The sequence below is a fragment of the Pteropus alecto genome, unplaced genomic scaffold (assembly GCF_000325575.1).
Source record: "Pteropus alecto unplaced genomic scaffold, ASM32557v1 scaffold75, whole genome shotgun sequence".
Lineage (NCBI taxonomy): Eukaryota > Metazoa > Chordata > Mammalia > Chiroptera > Pteropodidae > Pteropus > Pteropus alecto.
The window spans coordinates 15317512-15338697 of record NW_006440638.1 but is presented as its reverse complement, the minus strand read 5'-3'; the positions used below and the strand labels follow the sequence as shown (position 1 = coordinate 15338697).

The 21186-nt window shown below is 39.6% G+C and overlaps 1 protein-coding gene across 4 annotated transcripts in view; it reads right to left on the bottom strand.

The window, feature by feature from the left end:
• Nucleotides 1-8657: 8657 nt before the first annotated feature.
• ADAMTS9 (ADAM metallopeptidase with thrombospondin type 1 motif 9) overlaps nt 8658-21186 on the bottom strand; it is a 155127-nt gene continuing 142598 nt past the window's right edge. For all 4 annotated transcript variants that reach the window (XM_006917490.3, XM_025050793.1, XM_015593743.2 and 1 more), the window contains 3 exons: nt 18677-18781; nt 10673-10767; nt 8658-8813 (listed from right to left, as the gene is read on the bottom strand). In XM_006917490.3, coding sequence (XP_006917552.1) covers nt 10678-10767; nt 18677-18781 — 195 coding nt within the window. In that variant the 3' untranslated portion in view covers nt 8658-8813; nt 10673-10677. The remainder of the gene's footprint in view (nt 8814-10672; nt 10768-18676; nt 18782-21186) is intronic.

Below are 21186 nucleotides of genomic sequence, written 5' to 3'. Positions count from 1 at the left end.
ATCAACATAGTTAAAATGATCATATTACCTAAAGCATTATACAGATTTAATGCAATCCCCATCAAAATCCCATCGGCATTTTTTAAAGAAATAGAAAAAAAAAATCATCATATTTGTATGGAAGCACAAAAGACCCCGAATTGCCAAAGCCATCCTGAGAAAAAAGGAGACTGGAGGCATCACTCTGCCCAACTTCAAATTATACTCCAAAGTGACGGTAATCAAAACGGCATGGTATTGGCAGAAAAACAGACACACAGACCTGTGGAACAGAATTGAGAGTCCAGAAGTAAACCCATATTTATATGGGCAAATAATTTTTGGTAAAGGAGCCAAAACCATACAGTAGAGAAAGGTAAGCCTCTTCATTAAATGGTGCTGGAAAAACTGGAAAGCCACATGCAAAAGAATGAAACTAGACTCTTGTCTATCACCATACACCAAAATTAACTCAAAATAGATTAAAAATCTGAATATAAGACCTGAAACAATAAAATGCATAGAAGAAAAAACATAGGAATGAAACTCAAGGACCTTGGTTTTTAAAGATTTCATGAATTTGACCTCATGGGCAAGGGAAGTAAAAGCAAAAATAAATGAATGAGACTATATGAAACTGAAAAGCTTTTGCAAAGCAAAAGAAACCATCAAGAGACAACCATCTGGATGGGAAAATATATTTGTAAGTATAATGCCTCCGATAAGGGCCTAATATCCAAAATATACAAAAAATTCATACAACTCAAAAACAATAATAATAAAAAAAACAATTCAATTAAAAAATGGGCAGAGGACCTGAACAGATGCTTCTCCCAAGAAGACATACAAATGGCCAACAAATATATGAAAGGATTTACAACATCACGAGCTATTAAGAGAATGCAAATCAAAACCACAATGAGACACCATCTCACACCTGTTAGAATGGCTATTATCATCAGGACAAGTAATGACAAGTGTTGGAGAGGATGTAGAGAAAAAGGAACCCTCATACACTGCTGGTGGGACTGCAAATTGGTATAGCCACTACGGAAAACAGTATGGAGTTTCCTCAAAAAACTAAGAATTGATCTACCCTATGATCCAGCAATCCCTCTATTGGGTATTTACCCCAAAGACCTGAAAACATATATCCAAAAAGATATGTGCACACCGGTGTTCATAGCAGCATTATTCACGATTGCCAGGACATTGAAGCAACTGAAGTGTCCTACGATAGATGATTGGATAAAGAAGCTGTGGTACATACATACAATGGAATATTATTCAGCCATAAGAAGAGATGAAATACTGCCATTTGGGACAACATGGATGGACCTTGAGATAATCATGCTAAGTGAAATAAGCCAGATAGAAAAAGTTGAAAACCACATGATATCACTTAGATGTTGGATATAAACCTAAAAGCAACAAACGTGACAAACAGAGACTTGTGGGCATGGACAATAGACTAGTGGTTACCAGAGAGTAGAAGGGGAGGTGAGAGGTAGATGGGGTAAATGGGGTCAAATATGTGATGACAGGAAGAAATCTTACTATGGGTGGTAAACATACAATGTGAAATATATATGACTTACCGTTGATTTGTACACTTGGAACTTACTGGATTTCGTTAACAAATGTCACCATAATAAATAAAAAAAAGGTAATGCGATGGAAAAAGGAAAACAGTAATGTAAATATTTTCTTAATAATTTTTATATTGATTATATGTTAAAATGATATTTAAGGTGTAGTTAAGTAAAATATATACTATTAAAATTAAAAAAAAAGAGAGAGAGAAAAAGGTGACAACGATGGAAGCAGAGGTTAGAAAGAGAGGGAGTAATTTGAAGATGCTACACTGCTGGCTGCAAAGATGGAGGAAGCTGCCATCGGCCAAAGAATGCAGGCAGCTTCCAGAAACTGAAAAAGGCATGGAGACAGATTCTCTCCTAGAGCTTCCAGAAAGAACACAGCCTTATGGATCGTTTTAGATATCCGGCATCCAGAACTGTAAGATAATAAATTTGTGTTGTTTTAAACCTTGTTTGAGGTAATTATTTTTGCAGCAGCAATAGGAAATGAATGAATACAGAATGAAAAGAATCACCTTGGTTGTGTGTCGTTTCCAATTGTATGCTCGATAAAAAACTCTGGGTCTAACACAGTTGGATGAGTACGCAACTTTTATTTATGCGAAGAGTAAGATTCATTGTATTAAAATGTTTGAGTTAAGTATTGCCAAAATTTGATAGCTTATATGTGTCATTGAGTACTTGGTTTACATTTGTTATTTCGAGTTAAAACCATACTAAATTAATTTTCTACTTTGGAATATGTAAAGAACTTTAAATCTACTGATTCATGTAATATTTATATTATATTTTTGTATTTATAAAAAATAAGTATTTAGGTTTGCTTAAGTCAGATAATTGAAGGACAAGACAGAAATAAAATTTATGAAATGTATAAATACTGCATAAAATATTTGAAGGCTTGTAATTGACTAAGTGATGAATGGAGCAAACACTATTCAAAAGATTTTAAAAAGCAATTGCTAAAAAAAAGGCTGATAAGTAAAATAATAGGATTTATAAACTGAACTCCAAAGCTTAAGAACTAGGTGTTTGTACTTGTAGGTGTAATAAATTGAATATTGTCTTTTTTACACACAAACACCATCCTTGACTACACTGTGACACTCATATCATTAGCCTGTAAGGTGCTTGATCCTAAGTCCTAACAAACTGACACAACACAAGCTATATAGGAAAATGTACATTTCTATGCAAAGTTACATTTTATCTTCTTTCCCAGTAACCAGATGCCCCTCTTCTTAGCACTTTGAATATTTGCTCCTTTTGTCTTTCCTGGATAGCATTATGATTAATAACGTGGTAAAGCTAACTGAATAGACAAAACATGTGCCTAGGACTGCAGCAAAGATGGTCTTAAGGTTTTTTGGGGGGAAAAATTGTTTTTTGATATAAAAAATAATCTTCACGGAAAAAAACACTACATTCTTGGTCTGGAGTTATTTTTAATTTTGAGGTACATATTCATGGGGAGTAACATAATCTTTTCAGGGCCTAGGACCTTGCAAAACCATCTCTAAAATAAGCAGAAAATATAGGTACATAGAACAAAATGGATGGTCACCAGATGGGAGGGGGATAGGGAGGGCTGGGTGGAAAAGGTGACGAGATTAAGAACTACAAGTTGCCAGTTACAAAAAGTCACAGTGATATAAAGTACAGCAGAGGGAATAGTCAATAATATTGTAATAACTCTTTATGGTGTCAGATGGGTACTAGACTTACTAAAGTGAATACTTTGTAAGGTATATGTCTATCACTATGTTGTACACTTGAAACTAATATAATATTGTAGTCAACTGTAACTAAAAAGTTTTAAAAAAGGAAGGGAATTCTGACCCATGCTACAGCATCGATGAACCGTGAGGACATTATGCTCAGGGAAATAAGCCAAGTGGTATATGATTCCACTTACTTGAGATACCTAGAGGAGTCAAATTCAGAGACAGAAAGTAGAGCGGTGGCTATGGGGAGGGGGGGAATGGGGAATTATTGATTAGGATATAGAGTTTCTGTTTTGCAACAGTTCCGGAGATGGATAGTGATGATGGTTGTAAAATAATGTGAATGTACTCAATGCCACTGAACTGTGTACTTTAAAAAAATGGTTAAGATGATAAATTTTGTTATGTGTCTTTTACCACACACACACACACAAAAAGAAAAATAGAAAAAGCTGCAGGCTTACTAGTGCAATAGCCTAGACTTGAGACTAGAATGACAGCAGGACCTCTCTTGCCATTTCTTGGTGACAAGTAGAGTTCGCCCCACCCACTGCGGTTGGTGGCAGGCTTACTCCAGAGCACTGAGCATGCCCTATTCCTGTCCCCTGCTTTATTTCTCCCTCTAGTACTTCTCACCATGTGACACACTATACACACCAGGTTTTGCTATTTATTATTTTTGTATCAATCAGGAGAGAGAGAGAGGAAAAAAAAAAATAACCCAACATACTAAGGTGAAGGGAACAACAGCATGTGTGAATGCTTTGGTGTATAAAAGTTCTTAGTGCTCAGGGAATGACATGCCATACCATGATGGTATATGGATGGACATGTGGAAAATATGGTACGATTTATTACAAAAAAAAAATTGCAGAGTGGTTTGTTTATTCGCTTACTTTTTTCTCTCATCTGTCACCACTAAAATGTAGATTTTATTTACTGTTTGTGGCAGAATGAGCTACTTTGCCCATAGCCATTCTTCCTTTTTCCCTTTAGTAACGGAAGCCCTACCCCCACTTAGCATTAGTGGGTGTGTGGTTGCCAACTAGAGAGTTCATTTCCTAGACTCTCTTGCAGCTACATGCATCTAAACAATTGCCAGTAAGTTGTGAGTTGTGAATAAAAGTTATTCTTTAACTTCCGGGTCTTGTCTTAAAATGATTGTCCCTTTCCTGCAGGTTAGACACAGATATGGTGAAGATAAGCCATATAAGGACAATGACTTTGAGAATGGCCAAGCCACAAAGCAGGAGCCTGAGTCCTCTGATGCCATACAGAACAGTCACCCACCAGGCCCAACTGCCTGCTGACCTTTGCATGGCAAATGAGAAATAAATGTCCTTATTTGGGGGTCTGTTTTAGCCTCAGTTATAAAATGTACTGTCTTTCCAAAATTCATGTTGGAGCCCTAACTCGTATTGTGACTATATTTGGAGATAGGGCTTATAAGGGGGTAACGAGATTAAATGAGGTCATAAGGGTGGGGCCCTAATCCAATAGGACTGGGGTCCTTATAAGAGGAAGGGATACCAAACCTCTCCCACCCCATGGCTTGGACTGAGGAAAGGTCATTTGGGGACGTAGCAAGAAGAGGGCATCTACAAAGCCAGGAAGAGAGGCCTCACCAGAAACCAACTCTAGCAGCACTTTGATCTTGGACTTTTAGCCTCCAGAACCATGAGAAAATACATTTTTGTAGTCTAAGACATGGGTTCCCAATTCCCAGGCTGTGGACTGGTACTGGTGGCCTGTTAAGAACCTGGCTGCACAGCAGGAGGTAAATGCCTGGCGAGTGAGTGAAGCTTCATCTGTATTTGCAGCCAATCCCCAGTGCTAGCATCACTGCCTCAGCTCCACCTCAGATCGGCAGGCATTAGATTCTCATAGGAGCACCGGTCCCTGGTGCCAAAAATTTTGGGGACTGCTGGCTTAAGACACCCAGTCTATGGTATTTTGACATGGCATTTCTAGAGGACTAATATAGACTGTTGACCTGTACCTGAATACACTGCTGCGCCTCCAGTGCCTAGAACAGTGCCTGGAAATTGGTAGAGATGTGATAAATATTATTTGGATAAGTAAATGGGTTGACTAGAATACAAAGACAATATTTAATTTGTACAGTGCTATAAAAATGTAAAAGATTAACAAATTCTAACAGATTATATCTATCCATCCACCAGTCATCTTTCTATCACCCTGGTTATATTTGCAAGCAAAATGAAACTTCATCTTTGAACTCTCACCAGTGCCTTCTCTCTCATAGTCCACTCTGAATCTGGCCATTGTCGGTGCCTGCTAATTTACCACTAATATCACTCTATAATTTTCTTCCATTATAATGGTCACAGCTCTAGCCCAGATTCTATTATCTCTTGCTTACTTTATGATAATTGCTTCCAAACCATTCCCTGACCAGTCTCTGAACTTGAACCGGTGGCAGAGAAGTCTGGCGTCCTCTTTCAAATTCATTTGCCTTCTTTCCCAGGAACAGATTCTTCATTTTATTCAGTTTGAGAATGTATTTTGTGGAAAAACAACAATAAAAACAACTCCATTTCTCCATTGCTCATGTAGCCTAAGTACAGCCACATGACTAAGATCTGACTGAGGAGATATAAATGGAATTTTTTGGGTGAGGTTTCTGGAAAAGCTCTTAAAAAGATAGATAGAGAGCTGGGATCGGGACACTTTTTACACTTCCCCATTCCTTTTTTCTTGTTGCCTGGAATTTGGGATTGTCTGTCAAAGCTCTAGCAGCCATATCAAAATATGGAAGATTGAGAAGTAGATATAAAAATGGTCCTGGATGACTTTGTAGAGCTTCCATACCAGCTCTGGACTGCCTATCTCCAGGTTTATTTTACATAACAGTGAAAAACATACTTTTTAAAGTGAAAGCCATTATAGTCGTTCTCTATATTAGCAGTTACACAAAGTTCCTGATACAGAACCTACACCTTCACTGCTCTCAGCTTAAACTTGCTAATGAACATTTTGAGGTAGTTATTTTACCACCACTGGTGCAGCATTTAAACAGTCTCCAGAAACATACTTAATCTTGCCAGGTAGATGGGAGAACTGTCAATAGCCTCATTTTACAGATGAAGAAACCAAGGCTCAGTATCATACAGTCAGAAATGGATGAGAACCAAGGTCTTGGATGATGTTGAAGAATGAGAAGGGCTGGGACTGTGGTGTGAGCTATGGGACTTGGAGATTTTACACATGCACACACACAATTGGAATCTAGAGTGAATACCCACTGCTTTTGCTTGTCTTCATACCATCTACTCTTTTCTGATAATAAAACCTTTTCTCTTTTGGGAACTGTCCTTGTTCCAACTGAAGTTATCAATAACTGGACATGTGATCCCACTGGGTACTGGATCCCATCTTCCTGGACAATGTGAGGGGTCCAGAAGTGGCCCTGCAACCCAGTCAGAGTTCTTTGGGGACTGCCATTTATTCACTGTATGTGAAATTGGGCCTATTTGCATCTCGAAGGCTTTGTCACCTTACCCATAGAGTGATGTTAAGTCTATTATCAGCTCTCCTTGGCAGTTACAATTTAGTAAAGAGCCTGGTATGGGGTGATGTCCACTTACTGTTGGACTTCTTTGGAAAGCTCTCATTTCTCAGAACACCATTAGTCTGTAGAATAGAAGCTGTTATAAAAATTTAACAATGAAGTCCCCAAATTCTTCTAAAATCTCTCGTTCTATTTGTTCATTTTGCCCCATTACACAGACAATAAATTGATGTCTGATTTTCAGAACCACTTCAACTGATTTGAGTGATAAAAAGACAGACTTTGAGGATAGTCCCTATCACTTACTTGTCTCTAGAACAGCAACTGTAATTGACAGGATTAAGAAAATCTGCATTTCTTCTCAATCTGGCAATCTTAAAAACTAAAGATGTTTTCATTCCGACTTAAATCAAGAGTCCAGAAACCATGTGAAACACAATGTTTGGCTGTGGTCATGGTATTTATTCATAGTATATTTTCACAATGTGTTAATAATGAAGAATAACACGTATTCATACACAGAATATAACTTTTCCTGGAGCACTCTGGATTTTGGCGGGGATGACGAATACTGCCAGTTTTTCCTAATCTCTTTGGTTTTGGGAAGTGGGCAGATTTCTCAAACTGAGTGTCTGCCATAGGGCATCGGCGATGATTTCCCTTCAATCAGGTCGGAAGTGGAGAAAGACCATAGCTTTGGCATTTCCATTTTGGAAAGAAGAGAGTGGATTAATGGAAGATGAAAAAGACTCGGGCATCTTGTACTTCTCAGTTCATTTCTTACCACAAATGCCAATTACTGCAGCAGCCACGAACACTGGCATGATCTTAGGCTCATGGCCTGAAGAAAAGTCATGTGTCAGCCAATGTTTTCATGTAAAAGGCAATTCCGATGACTAAGACCCCGGTTCTGAATTTTTCCAGGTGTTCGGGGGGTGCTGAAGATCACCCCAATCCTACATATCCTCTGTCTTGCAGCTGAGAAACTTGGACACCATTTCAGGATATTTTGGCAAAATGCTGAAAGGATCTCACCTTCTTGACATCACTCTGTAATGAAGCTGCTCGGGGGACCCTCCATTTAACGGAAGAGGGACCAAGGCACCATGAACTGAAGCAAAACATATTAATAACAATAACAACAAGAAGAACAGAGGCCAACTTTCTCCCAAAAAAAGCATGTCCAAAAATAAGGGTAAACATCTGGTCTTATTTGATCCAAGTGATTCTGTCCATTGGAAAATGTCCTTCCATTCCTCTCTTTTAATAAATGTGTTTAATTTCTGAGTCTGAAGATCACTTAAATACATACAATATTAGCACCAAGGCAGCAATTTTTTTCCCAGAGATCACATGAAACTAAATAGATACTTAGCATAATTATAGCTGGTATAATCTGTGACATCATAAAATTCCTTCTTGGCTAACAATGCTTTCCTAGAAATGCCAAAAATACTCTTGTAGCACCTTGATCGCAACTAGATTGTTTTTTAAAAATTACAATTAAAAAAAAGTAACAATAAAACATTTACAGATAGAAAGTAAACAATAGGGTACCGTGATAATGAAGGATCACTTTTGTCATAGGACTACATATAATGTAGAGTACGTAAAATGCAGTGGTCTGACTGCAAGGACAAAATAATGCAAAAGGCAGTCATAATAGAATCATTTTACGTACAAAAATATTACATCACAATAAATAATTTCAAACATAAATATTAAACTTTACATCATTAGGATATTCCACATATATACACACACCCATATATATATATACTATATATATATGGGTGTGTGTATATATGTGTTTATGCATATGTACACACAAGATTGCATACAAGTCCACACACACACACACACACACACGCACATACACACACACACACACATGCACACACACACATACACACAAATTTAGGTGGAGGTATTGCATTATGATCCTTCATCCATTCCATCATGGCTTCCTCTTCAGAGCACCTGAAAACAAACCAACCAACCAAGAAATATAAATCTTCTGACTCAAATGCCATAAGTTAAGAGTAGATAATCTGTACATTTTTACATATAGAATTTAAATATAACAAATTATTTTCTTTAGCTTTTGAAAATAATGTGTGTTTGCTATAAGGAACATGTACATTTCAAGGGAGTATAAAGAATAAAATAAAAAACCATTAGCTTGAAATCCTCCAACCGGAAATAATACTCTTTAAATACTGGCATATTTCTTTCTAGTCTTTTTCCTATATATACATGTAAATATTATGTATATACACTTACTCAAATTTTAAAACACATAAACAAAAATTTATTTAATTATATATAAAAAATATAAAATACACATATAATGGGAATCTCTAGTGGATACTTGACGACTCTGCCTGCCTTCATCCCATCTCCCTGTTTCTGATAACAAACCCTTTCTTGTCTTTGGGAACCATCTCTCCTCCAAATGAAGCTGTTAATCACCCAACTCTAGGTGAGTACATAATCTCCATCCCCTGGATTTTGTGATTGATTCAGAAGCGGCCATGTGACCCAATCAGAGCCAGGGTCCTTGTGCGGAATGGATGCTGGAGCATTTACTTGGGTCCACAAGCTGTAAGGATGATGTAAGCCTAGAGCTGTCAGGGGCTTTGGTGTGGGGAGATGATCTGCCTGAAAATGAAGCCATTTCAGAGACAAGCATTGCTGATTGGTGGAGAAAGAGTCCGGACGACTCTGTTTAAGTCTCTGGATCCAGCCATGCCTGAAGCTAGCCCTCTGCTTGGACATTCCAGTTATTGAGGACAGTAAGTTTCCTTTTTTTTTTTCTGTTGCCTCTTGCAATGGCTATAATCCTAATTTAAGATCATAATTTTGAATATATAGATGTGTAATTAAACATTGAAATATGAATTCATAAATGTCAACTAGATACTCCTGTGTCAAGATCTTGAAGAGCTGTAGGGTAATGGGCTTTTGGAAACTTGAGTTAAGTTGTAATGAGGGGTGGGGCATCACATGAGTTGACTGAGTTCATCCCTTGTGGCTGAAGGCACTGGGGCGAGAAAAAGAGTAACCAATTTAGTCCTCTGCCCAGCAGAGGAAGCACTTGCTGGCATAATGTAGTTAGACCAGAGACTGTCAGATTTCTCAGGTGATGCTGACCATACTGGTTCTTAGATCGCACTATGAGTTCAAAGTATATGCAATGGTGCAGAAATTGAGAGCAGTGGCTTTGGTTTAGGACATTCCTGGGTTCTGCCAAGGGAATTCATTGCTCTCAAGGCAAGCTACTTAACTGTTGTGAGCCTCAGCTTCCATCTGTGAACTGAGGACAATAGCCCCATCTTGTGGCTTTCTTATGAGAAGTTAATGAAATAATGCCTGCAAAGTGCTTGGCTTGGTGCCTGACACACAGTTAGGTCCCAGTGATTGCCCTTAATATTGTTATTATTATATGCCTAGGTAGTATTTTGCGAAGGTTGGCCTGTGAGTCACCTGCATCAGAATTCATTGTATTAAATATACAGATTCCTGTATCTACCAGACCCAATGAAGCAGAACTTCTAGAGATGAAGCCAATAAGCAGATTTTCAATAAGCACTGCAGAGGAATCTGATGCAGAAAGCTAAGGGACAGATGTCCTCTGTCATGTGAGGATAGATGAGCAAGAGACAAAAAGGCAGAATAGCTTTGATTCGGACTCAAGATGCTTAACAATCACCTGTCTGGGGGCAACAGACCTGGCTACATTTGCTAATCATTAGGCTACAGAAAGAATGAGATTGATAATGATAGATAGATAGATAGGCAGGCAGGCAGGCAGACAGTCAGACATAGAATTTACTTACCTTAACTATAAAACTCGAACCTCCAGGCCAGTGCCAGAGGACGGAGTACATTTTCCACAGTAACCACCACATTTCCCTACGACTTGGGTACCATCCTGCAAGGAGATACATGATCTTAGACTACCTGCTTCGCTAATGCTTCTAGGGCTTACACTGGCTTTTTAGGAAATCATTCTTGCACATTCAAGAGGTAGACTTTCTGAACAGGAGCGGAGCCCAGTATCCTGACTATGGCCTACAATGGGGGTTGAGAAACTATGGCGTATGGGCTCCATTCAGCCTGCCACCTCTTTTTGCATGGCCTACTTATCAATAGTGTTTATATTTTTAAATGCTTGAGAAGAAGCAAACCAAAAATGGTATTTCTTGACATGTGAAAATTACATGAAATTCAAATTTCAGTGTCCATTAATAAAGTTTTATTGGAACATAGCTGTGTTCATTCATTTGTCAAATATCCGCAGCTGCTTGCATGCTCCAGTATCAGGGCCAAGTAGCTGTAACAGCTCTCTGTTTCACACTGCTACTCAGCATACTACAAATCACAGTGACACCATTTTGAGGGCCATGCATATTGCTGCATCATAACTTTTTGCCCAATTTTTTTACCCGTGTATACTATCACGGCAAAACGAGAATAGAAAAGTGGACTTTGAACATTGCACTTTTAGGGAGCAGTGGCATGGGGATTATTCTGTTACCAAGTTTAGATGGCAAAGTATTACATTTATCATGCAGACACTAGAGCTCTGGTATAAGAATACAAATTATACCAACATTACTAAACTCAGCATTCATCATGATATTCCCAAGTCACAGGAAAGCAATGGTTAGAAATTTAGAAAATGTAGAAGGAATATATTATCATAAGATAATTTCTTCATGAAATAAAAAAAAAAAATGAGTATAAAGAAAAAATAAAAATGAGTAAGTTTCTAAGTGGCTCATTTGTTAGCCAGGCAAGGAAAACACTTTATCCATCATAAGTTAATAAAATCTTGTTTAATTGTAACAGCTGGAAGAATGTGTCCAAAGAAAATAAACTCAAGACTATTATCCTTTTGGCAAGAACAATTGCTTGAGAAGTTAATGACATTGGGAAAAACATCAATGATCAATTAAAAAACAAGGCAAATAATTTTGAGTGGTTTTCTTTGGCTCTTCATGAACTGACAGATGTTACTGATACTATGCAGTTGTTTTTACTTGAGGAGACAATGCTGAGTCCGAAGTGACTAAAGAATTAATCTCCACGAAGAGTCTGTGTGCAACAAGTTCAGGCAAGAAAATACTAAAGAGGTTGAGGAAACACTAGTGCAGAACAACTGAATCGGAATTTGCTAAGAAGTGCTCACAACTGACAGTGGTGAAAATATGGGGGAGCAGAAAAGCTTTAGTTGGTCAAATTTACAAAGCTTGTAAGAATGTCAGATATTGAAAGCCTATGATTATTCATTGTGTTATTTATCAGTAGGTGCTTCGTGAAAAATATTCGAATATATCAAATGTCACAGAACTTCTTTTGCTATCATGAACTTAACCATCATCAGTTTTGTATATTTTTCTGTCAGAACTAGAAGCTGAACATCCTGATTTGTCCTACCATACAGCAGTTTGATGACTTAGCAGTGGTAAAGTTTTATTGTGAGTTTTTGATCTCAGGGCTGGGATTAAAATTTTTCTGAACAAGAACTGCTCTCAATCACCGTAACTGAACACTCAATGGCTTTGAACATTAGCTTTTGCTGCAAACTGGATAATATTTCTTAATGAATTGAACCTAAAATTACAAGGCAAAACTGCCACTTATAGGCAAAACTTAGACTGTGGTAAAGTCATTTCAATAAAAACTAACACTGTGTGAGTCGTAAGTAATATTAAGCTGCTTTATGAACTCCCCATTCGATTAAAAGTTATAATAAGAAGCTACCTCTCCATTCCACATAAATTTATAGTAGAGATAATTTCCAAGCTTGAACTGTAGTTCCAGTAGCTTTTTGTACTTTGATGTAGGTGCAAAGAAAATGTTCATATTTCAAAATCCGTTTAACGAGGCAATCGAAGAGCTTCCATCTCACCTTTAATTGCAAGTGATTAATCTGCAGTGTAATGACATGCTAAAAGGCAAATATCAGGAGAAAAGTCTAATAGAATTCCATAAATGCTTGCCAAGACATGAATGTGCTCGATTAAAATTATATGACTGTGGACTATATCAGTATTTGGTAATACCTATTTGTGTAAATAAACACTTATAAAGATGAAATACAGAAAATCTCATCTCCAATCAGCATTTACAGATAAATATTTATTACCAATTCTGATAATAGAGAACACTAATTCATGTCATATTAGGCACCCTCCACCCCTCCACATCATAGATGTTTCACATATTCTACTATTGGGAATAACACTGTGATGGACCATACTTGTGTCTGCATTTCAGGATATCTTTGTACTATTTTCCCAGAACTGGGTCAAAGTGCATGAAGATTTCATTCTTATGGCCAAACTGTGAAAGTCTCTCGCAAATAATGGATAATCTTGTTTAAAAAAGAAAGAACAAAAAAGAGACACTGCATTTGCCAGTTTAACAAAAAAAGAGAACAAAATAATTTCTTATTAATTTGTCTGCCTTTGATTACGAAGGAGATTGAGTTGGGAGAGTGATTTCTATGACCCTACCTGGTCCTGGTTTTAAGAGCCCATGTCAGTTGTGGAGCTAGTCTGACACCTCCAACTGGATTTGATGCCAAGACAAATTCTCTAGCTAGGAACCTGCTCCCCAGGCTGCAGTACTGGCCTGGTGGCCTCAAGGATATGGGTATGTTATGAATGTCTTCTGTCTCATTAAAGCTTATGCTTTATCCAAACTCCATCCTGACCCTGCAGTGAGATAACCTGAGTCAAACCGCCTGGGTCTTGTACTGCATTTTTCAATAATCTCTGCAAGCCTCAGTTTCCTGGTGCCTTTATAAGATGGGGGATAATATGAGTCTCCCCTCATAGGTTTGCTGTAAATGAAAGAATGCATGTAAAGTGCTTAGCTTAGTACTTGGCCTAATAGTTGTGCTCAATAAATATCAGTTGTTAGTATCATAAAGGCATTTTTTTATATGTGGATCTCTATCATTGCCTGCTCTCTTGGAAATGAAGAGAAGTCTTGGTAATTACAAAATCACTGATAATGACTGCAGTGTTCATGTTATTTCATTAATTGGGACCCTTAATTTGATTTAGATAAAGGCTGAGGTAAACTTATTTTTACTACAGAATAAAAATACAGACTGAGAAAATGCATAACATAAATATGATTGTCATGGAAACAGTGCCTATTTCAGAGAAAAAGGTATGATTTCCAGTATTTTAGAAGCACCCTCTCATCTACAATGAAAGACTAATTACAAATCATTTTTATTTCTTCATTAAAGCAAGCCTTCTAAATATTTCAATAAATATTTTATTAGCCTCATTTGAGCTCTTTTATATAATTAAAATGAATGACTCACTGCTCTATTAAGAATAGTTCATATTTCATACTTTCCCCTAATTTCTCTCTTTTTTTTCCAGTCAGTAAGAGCAGGGGAGGTTGGCTCCTGTGATTTAGGAAAGCCAGCACATCTTGGATTGAAGTATGCTTATTTACATTTCTTTGGAGCATGCTGGTGGTGAAATTGCCCATAAAACATGGTAGGTATGAATATATTTTTCCAATACAGCCCTAGATAATGAATGTACAAATGTTGTCATTTCTATAGGAATGTACAGAATACAAAGCACACATATACACACACACACATTTATATATATCATTTTACTCTACTGGTCTATAGTATGACTTTTATATTTGGTAGATAATTTGATTTTCATAAGTGAATTACACATTGGGAAGAGTCCATGGTGGATAAATGAGAGTTAATTCTGTACCACATACACATTTATCTCATGTTACCTTAAACTCTACTGGTTGTAAATGAACTGGAAGATAGGAACTGAGTCTATCTCCTTTATGGTAATATAAACTTTCACTAATTTTTAATTTCAAAGCAATTCTTTGATTTATAGCTCTTCCTCCAGTGCAGAGAATGTCTGTTAGGCCCTAGGGCCAGGCAGCCAGGCCTTGGAAACACAGGCATCTAGCTCTGCACATTCCCCAGGCACACAAAAGCAGCAAGGAGACCCACTGGCACCTCTCCCATCCAGCCTGAAGTGAACGTCCCTTCACTCTGCCTGGGTCTGAAGGCCATTCCAGACCCTCCTTCTGGACGGAAGTCCACATAGCAGCTCTAAGAATGGGGCACGTGGAGCTGCAGGGAACTTCTAGATGGGGCTGAAGGCCCTTTCGTAACCTGAGCACATTCATGAGTTGAGGGTACATGGAAGATCACTAGCAGAGGAACTCAGAATTTCAACATTCTCTCTGATCTCACATCTGTGCCACCCTTTTTGTTCTGTCTGTCTGTCCCTTACACACAAGCAGAGTAGAAACTCAGCCTCTGAGCCTAGCAGGTGCAGCTAAAGCATTTGCCTAGAAGTCCATCCCTGAGTCAAAGGGGTGTCCCACATGCCTCATTCCTGGCTATGGTGGGGGCTCGAGTGGACAAAATCCACATGGTGCTGTGGGTACCAGCTGGGTCCAGGCTTAGCCTCAGCTCAGACTGCAGTATCCTGGCCTTCTATTCTCTATCTCAAGCAAGCCATCATCCCTGACTGACCTCTAAAACCTTATGGCAAGCCTCAGGGCTATTAAAATGTTATAACATTAATAGTTAATGCCTATGGTGCGCCTGCTCTTTATCTGGTGACATGCAAACAGTGTTACATCCCTATCACATTATTAAGAACACAATGGTTTAAAGGCCACCAAGATCCCTACTTTATGGATGAAAAAAGCAAGCACCCCCCCCCTCCAACCCCAAGAAGTTAAATAACTTGCCCAAGATGGCAGAACTAGTAAGTGCATGCTCAGGCAATTTGACATAACAGTCTGCATGCTTAACAGCTATACTCTACAGCCACTGTGGGCTTGCACATCAGCACCAAGGACTGGGTCTGGTGGAGAAGATGGAGTTCACCACCAAAAAACATCACACACTTACCTTCTACCCACCTTCTCAGATTACCCTCCCAAGAATTTGATGAGAAGCTGGAGGAATGGGTTTTAATGCATGTAAATTGCAATAGTAGCTATTTAGATTATAAAAATAATTATTTTTATTAGTTAAGAATAGGAGAAGAATTCTTCTCACACTCATGGGAGCCAACAGTAAAACAGACATTGAGACTTATTTTTATCAGTTTTATTCCTGACAGTGAGACAGCATCCCTGCCTTCCAAATGGTTCTGGTGATTCAGTTTTACCCTGAATGACTAGAATTTCCCTTTAGTTTTGCTTGGGGAAAACATTTTATTGCCAACCGGGTTTGGAAAATTGAAGTTTTCATTGTTTTTCCCTCTGTAGCTGCTAGCAAAAAAGTGAAGGAATGTGAGGAATGATTATTTGAGAGCTGAGTCAAAGCAGGGCCCTCTGGAGAGGAGAGGATTATGATCTACGATGCGCAGGGGCAAGTGAAGGTGATGGTGGGCGCACCGCACTGTGCAGTTTTCCAAGTGTGTTCATGGAACACTGGCTATTCGAGTAAACTAAAAGGTGTAACTTTGAAAAGAAGGTTCTGTGGTTGGTTTAAGTTACATCGTGGTTCTCAGAACGTGGTCCCAGGCCAGGGGCACCAGCATCACTTGGGAAATTGTTGGAAATGTCCATTTCAGGTCCCTCCCTAGGCTGGTCCTGGAGGTGGTGCTGATGCACGTTCAAGTTTGAGAACCGCTGTTCTAGGGGAACAATGGTTTGAATAAAGTCACACAGGTTCCCTTCCTGTATACTTTATTCCAACATCTAATATACCAATGCTTACTGTCACTCGTCAAGAAATAAAACAGACAATTTTTCTCTCTCTCAAATGCTTTTGGCTGCAGGGGCTCGTTTTCATAAAGCATCCCGAGGGGCTGCCGCTCTACGGACCTGCACAGCGGGTCAGGCGTGCCGAACGGCATGTCTAGGGGCTGCCAGGAGCTAGAGATTGCTGAGTCCTGGCTCCCGGGGAGGCGTGAGAAATGCTTGACAGATCTTGGAGATTAATATTGAGCTCAGGCTCTCTGAGCTGTAATGGAACACCAAGATTAAAAAAAAAAAAATGCTGACAGGCAATTGTGGAACCAACTCCCCCCAGCATAGGCAAACTCCCTGCAAGTCTTGCCTGGGGAACAGCCAGACGACATTGCAGTGTAGTAATCATTGTCTCCATTAGGTGGCGCTCCCGACGTAATTATTTTTTAGTTTCACGCCTAAAACTGCAATATTGACACTGGCTGACAAAATAGAATTGAAACTTATGTTACACAGTTTACATAGACGGCTTCCTACATAATCACTCTTCCTATCCGACCATATTTTGGGGAGTTAATTTTGTTGTTGTTCCTCTGGGTCACTGAAACAATACATGATCCCTGGAGGGCAGGAGTGGGTAAGAACATTATAATTTCAGGGCACATTTCAAAGTATGTGTGGTGTCTCTCAGCTATCTTTATTCCTTTCAGTGCAAGGAAAAATATGTAATGATTAATTTACAAGCAATCAATCAGATTAGAGGTAGTCGATTAACTTAGAGACGTGAGGGAGTGAGAGAGATTTTTTTTTTTATAGATACGCATTTAATCCTGACAGCTAAAAACAAGATCAGGAAACAGAATTTCCTGGGAATTCATAATTGGATGTTTCTTCCTTTTCCGAAAGGAAGTAGGTTGAGCTGTTGCTTTATATTCTTTTTTTTTGGATAGGGATTAGCAAATAAAAACACAGGGTGCCCAATCATATGTGAATTTCAGATAAACAACACATACTTTTTAGAATAAATGTCCCATGTAATGTTTAAGACATGCTTATAGTAAAAAAAAAAAAAATCTTTGTTTATTTAAAATTCAAATTTAACTGGGCATCCTGTATTTTGTCTGGAAACCCTACTTTGGAATGACAGCCCCAGTTTCCAGCTCTCTTCTTTTTCCTCCCCCATTCATATTTCTGAGGAGACCTTGCAGCACAGATCATGGCTGAGGTGGTATTGGGGCCACGGGCCATACTCCAGTAAATTTCCCATTTGTCCACAGGGCAGGTTCCTGCCTCAGATTCTCAGTGCTTCGGAGGGAAGGCTGTGAAGGGCAGTGATTTCTGCTCTGGTTACACATTAGAATCACCTGGGGAATTTCAGATTCTACCCCTGCTTCAGACTCCCATCCAGTGACTCTGGGTAGGGCCTGGGCACCTGCACATTAAACTTTCTAATATACACCGGGGTGAGACCCAGGCTTCTCAAGCTGTACTGTGTTTATAAACCACCTGGGGGACTTTTCAGCTGCAGAAGCTGACTCAGGAGTTCTGGGGCCCCAGAAGCTAAATATTCAACAAGCTCCCAGGTGATTTTGATGCTTTGTGAGGACCAAACCTCGAATAGCAAGACTTTAGAGCATGAAAAACTGATTATTATAGAACCGATGTTTCTCTAACTCTCCAGAAACTTCAGCTGGCAAATCATCCCTTTCTTCCAGCCCCCTCTATATTTCAATTTTTGTTAAACAAACATCATTTTCCCTAAGTTCACAAAAGTGAATCTCATGTTGGCTAACTGCAAGGTGTCTGAGCCACACACTTGCTTATTGGCTTCTTACTGTTTTCAGCTTCCTGGTTAGGCATCCTTCTAATTACCTGGATGGTTCACAGGCTCACAACTCTAGGAAGAACTCACAAGGAGCCAAAAAAGGCTCTCTCCCCTCCACTCACGTATACAAGCTTCAGTTTCGATTGACTTCCTAAATTTTCTGACACTTTGCAAAATGGTTTGAAGACGTGAGAAAGCACATTCGTTCCTTTAATACTACCACCACAGAGGGAGGGAGTGGAGGAAGGAAAAAAAAAGAAAAAACCATACCCCAACTAATAGATAACCTTACCGGTGACTTCTTAATGTCAGAGACGGCATAGTTCCCTTGTGATATCCATCTGGCAGATTCAGTTAAAGAAAGGCCGGTTCCGTAAAGGTTGATGCTAAAACGACCCTGGAATAAATGGCCAAGAAAAAAAGATTTTTAGTCCATGTGACATCTCAAGCAAACACCACAATAAAAAGCAAATTGGAAAGGAGGATAGTAGTAATTAATTACGATAGCTATTAATTATTGAGGGTTTTTTTGGAGGGTGGGATGGGGTAGGTCTGGGCCAGGCACTTTACGGGCATCATCTCAACCATCTTTGCAAGAGCTCTATGAAGGGGATTTTCTTTAGAGGTGGGGACCCGCACAGGTGATTAGCTTCTCCACTCTACAGTAAGAGTGCAACTCACATTTTCCTGACTTCAAAGTCCTCACTCTCTACCAGCGCCATTCGGCCTCCCTAACAGCAATCCTGATGTTGCTCATAATTATCAGATTCCTTCAGGAAGAAAATGCCACAGAGTAATTTTTCTAACAAGGTCTCGCTGCCAAAGCTTCCTGGGCTTCAGCTCCCTGTGGCGCTGAGCACTCCGCGTACTCAGCCGAGCGGGGCGGGACTTCGAAGAGTGGCGGTCTCCGGGACGGCCAGCAGAGGGCGCGCGTGGCCTGCTCCAGACCGCGTGGGACCCGGGCTGCCTGCTCTCCGCCAAGGGGCCCACGTCTCCCTGGCCGCTCCGTGGTTTCTTCGAAATGCAGCCTGAGCTGTTTCGGTATTTATTTTTAGAGAGACGGTGCAGCAGAGATTCTCTCTTCCTTTCTCCATCTGCCTCTGTTCGCTCACTCTTTCGGAAATGACTCTACAAAGCCATCCGAAATAGTTTCTTCTTGAGGTTTTCCTACTCCACAATGAGCAGTTTCGGAGTTAAAAACATTCCGCATGAACACGCTCAGGGTGAATGCTTCCTCTCTGAACCTTACAATCCAGTGCTTTGCCAAAACAATCTTTAATAAAGCAAGGAGGAAGGTCTGAGGTGGAGACTCACAGGCAGTCAGCCCAACTGTAAATTCAGCTCGTTCACCCGCAGCGAGATCCTGCACAGTTTTTAGCTTCTCAGAACCTCAGTTTGTCCATCTAAAAAATGGGAGGTAACACCTGTCCTGTTTTCTAGGGTAAGGTAAGCCAGCTAAAGCTGAGCTGGAGGGTTGTGATTGGTGTGTTAGATTTCCTTAACAGGTGTTTCCAGTAAGTCCAGGCTGAATTAGGCTTAGATTTGGGCCAGGCCTCTCGAACAGCCTTTATTTTGTGGGTCTTGTTATACAAATTAACTTTTTCCGACCTAGCCTGTGAATAAGAAGAGATTAGATAGAAGGTATAATGTCCCTAACTCGCTACCTGGCGGAGCGTTGCTGATATTTTTGAAATGCTTTTTGGAAATTTTTTATGACAGCACTAAGAGATGTTAATGGTTGAGTGACCTCAATACCCAGGTGTCCCTGGTAGTGGCCGCACTGAGGCGCAAAGCCCTCCTTGTCCAGCCTCCTCAGACAGTGGCTTCTATGTGCTGCATTATCCCACCAGGCCGGTTTCTTATCTCTCTATCATTCCTGCCCTGCGGAGGGTGTCCACACCTGTTCCTCTGCCCAGACCCTCTCATTCTTCCTGCCCTCTCCTGTTTCCCATGCAGACTGCCTGTCCCGCCTGCACTGCAGAAGGTAGACTTGATCTGCTCTGATGTCAAAGTTCTTAGAAGGTCCAGGCTGCTGACCTGGCTTCCAGCCCGAGAATGTCCACCCTGATCTGGGCGTCCAGTATCTGAGCACACTCCATTCATACATTTAGCGAGATCTGCCCTCTGAGCGGGTGACAGGCCTGAATGGAACAGATTTTCTTCCTCATTCTGTTTAATCAGAGTAGTCAGTGCTCAATTAAAATCTTAGAATTCTTTATTCAACGTGGTTTACAGAGCAGGCTGAAAAACAATATAAACTAGCTTTTCACTGGCTTTGAGTTTTCTCATTTAGCAATTGCTTCAGTGTCAGGATTTAGCAAATCAATCAGTTCAGTTGTCTCTGAATTATTAAGTGAATGCAAATTAACTTTCACTTACTTATGCTTCCCAAAAGATGCGCATATGGAAACTGGAAAACCCTGAGACCTTTGGAAAAGACAGGACAGGGCCAATCTATTAGCTGTTAAACGGTAAGCCTTACCAATGGAGTGTTTGAAGTCATGAACTGCTCTAAAGAAACCGCACTTCAAAAGTTTTCAATTCCTGGATAATGGAGGAAAGGCCCTTTTTCCATTATGTCCTTTGTTTATTTTCTTTCTCCCCTGAGAGCTTCCTTTACACTTCTCTAAAATGTTTAGTGATGCTTTCTAAAGCTTGGGGCTGAGAAAACACTTCCTCAAAAGAAAATTCAGATATGTTTGTCTTGGATGGTCCCCGTGGTTGGGCGTAAATCCATCCTGGGATTCTAAATTAAATTCTAAATCACCCGGTCCCAATGCCCAGGCTTTCAAAGGGGCGCAG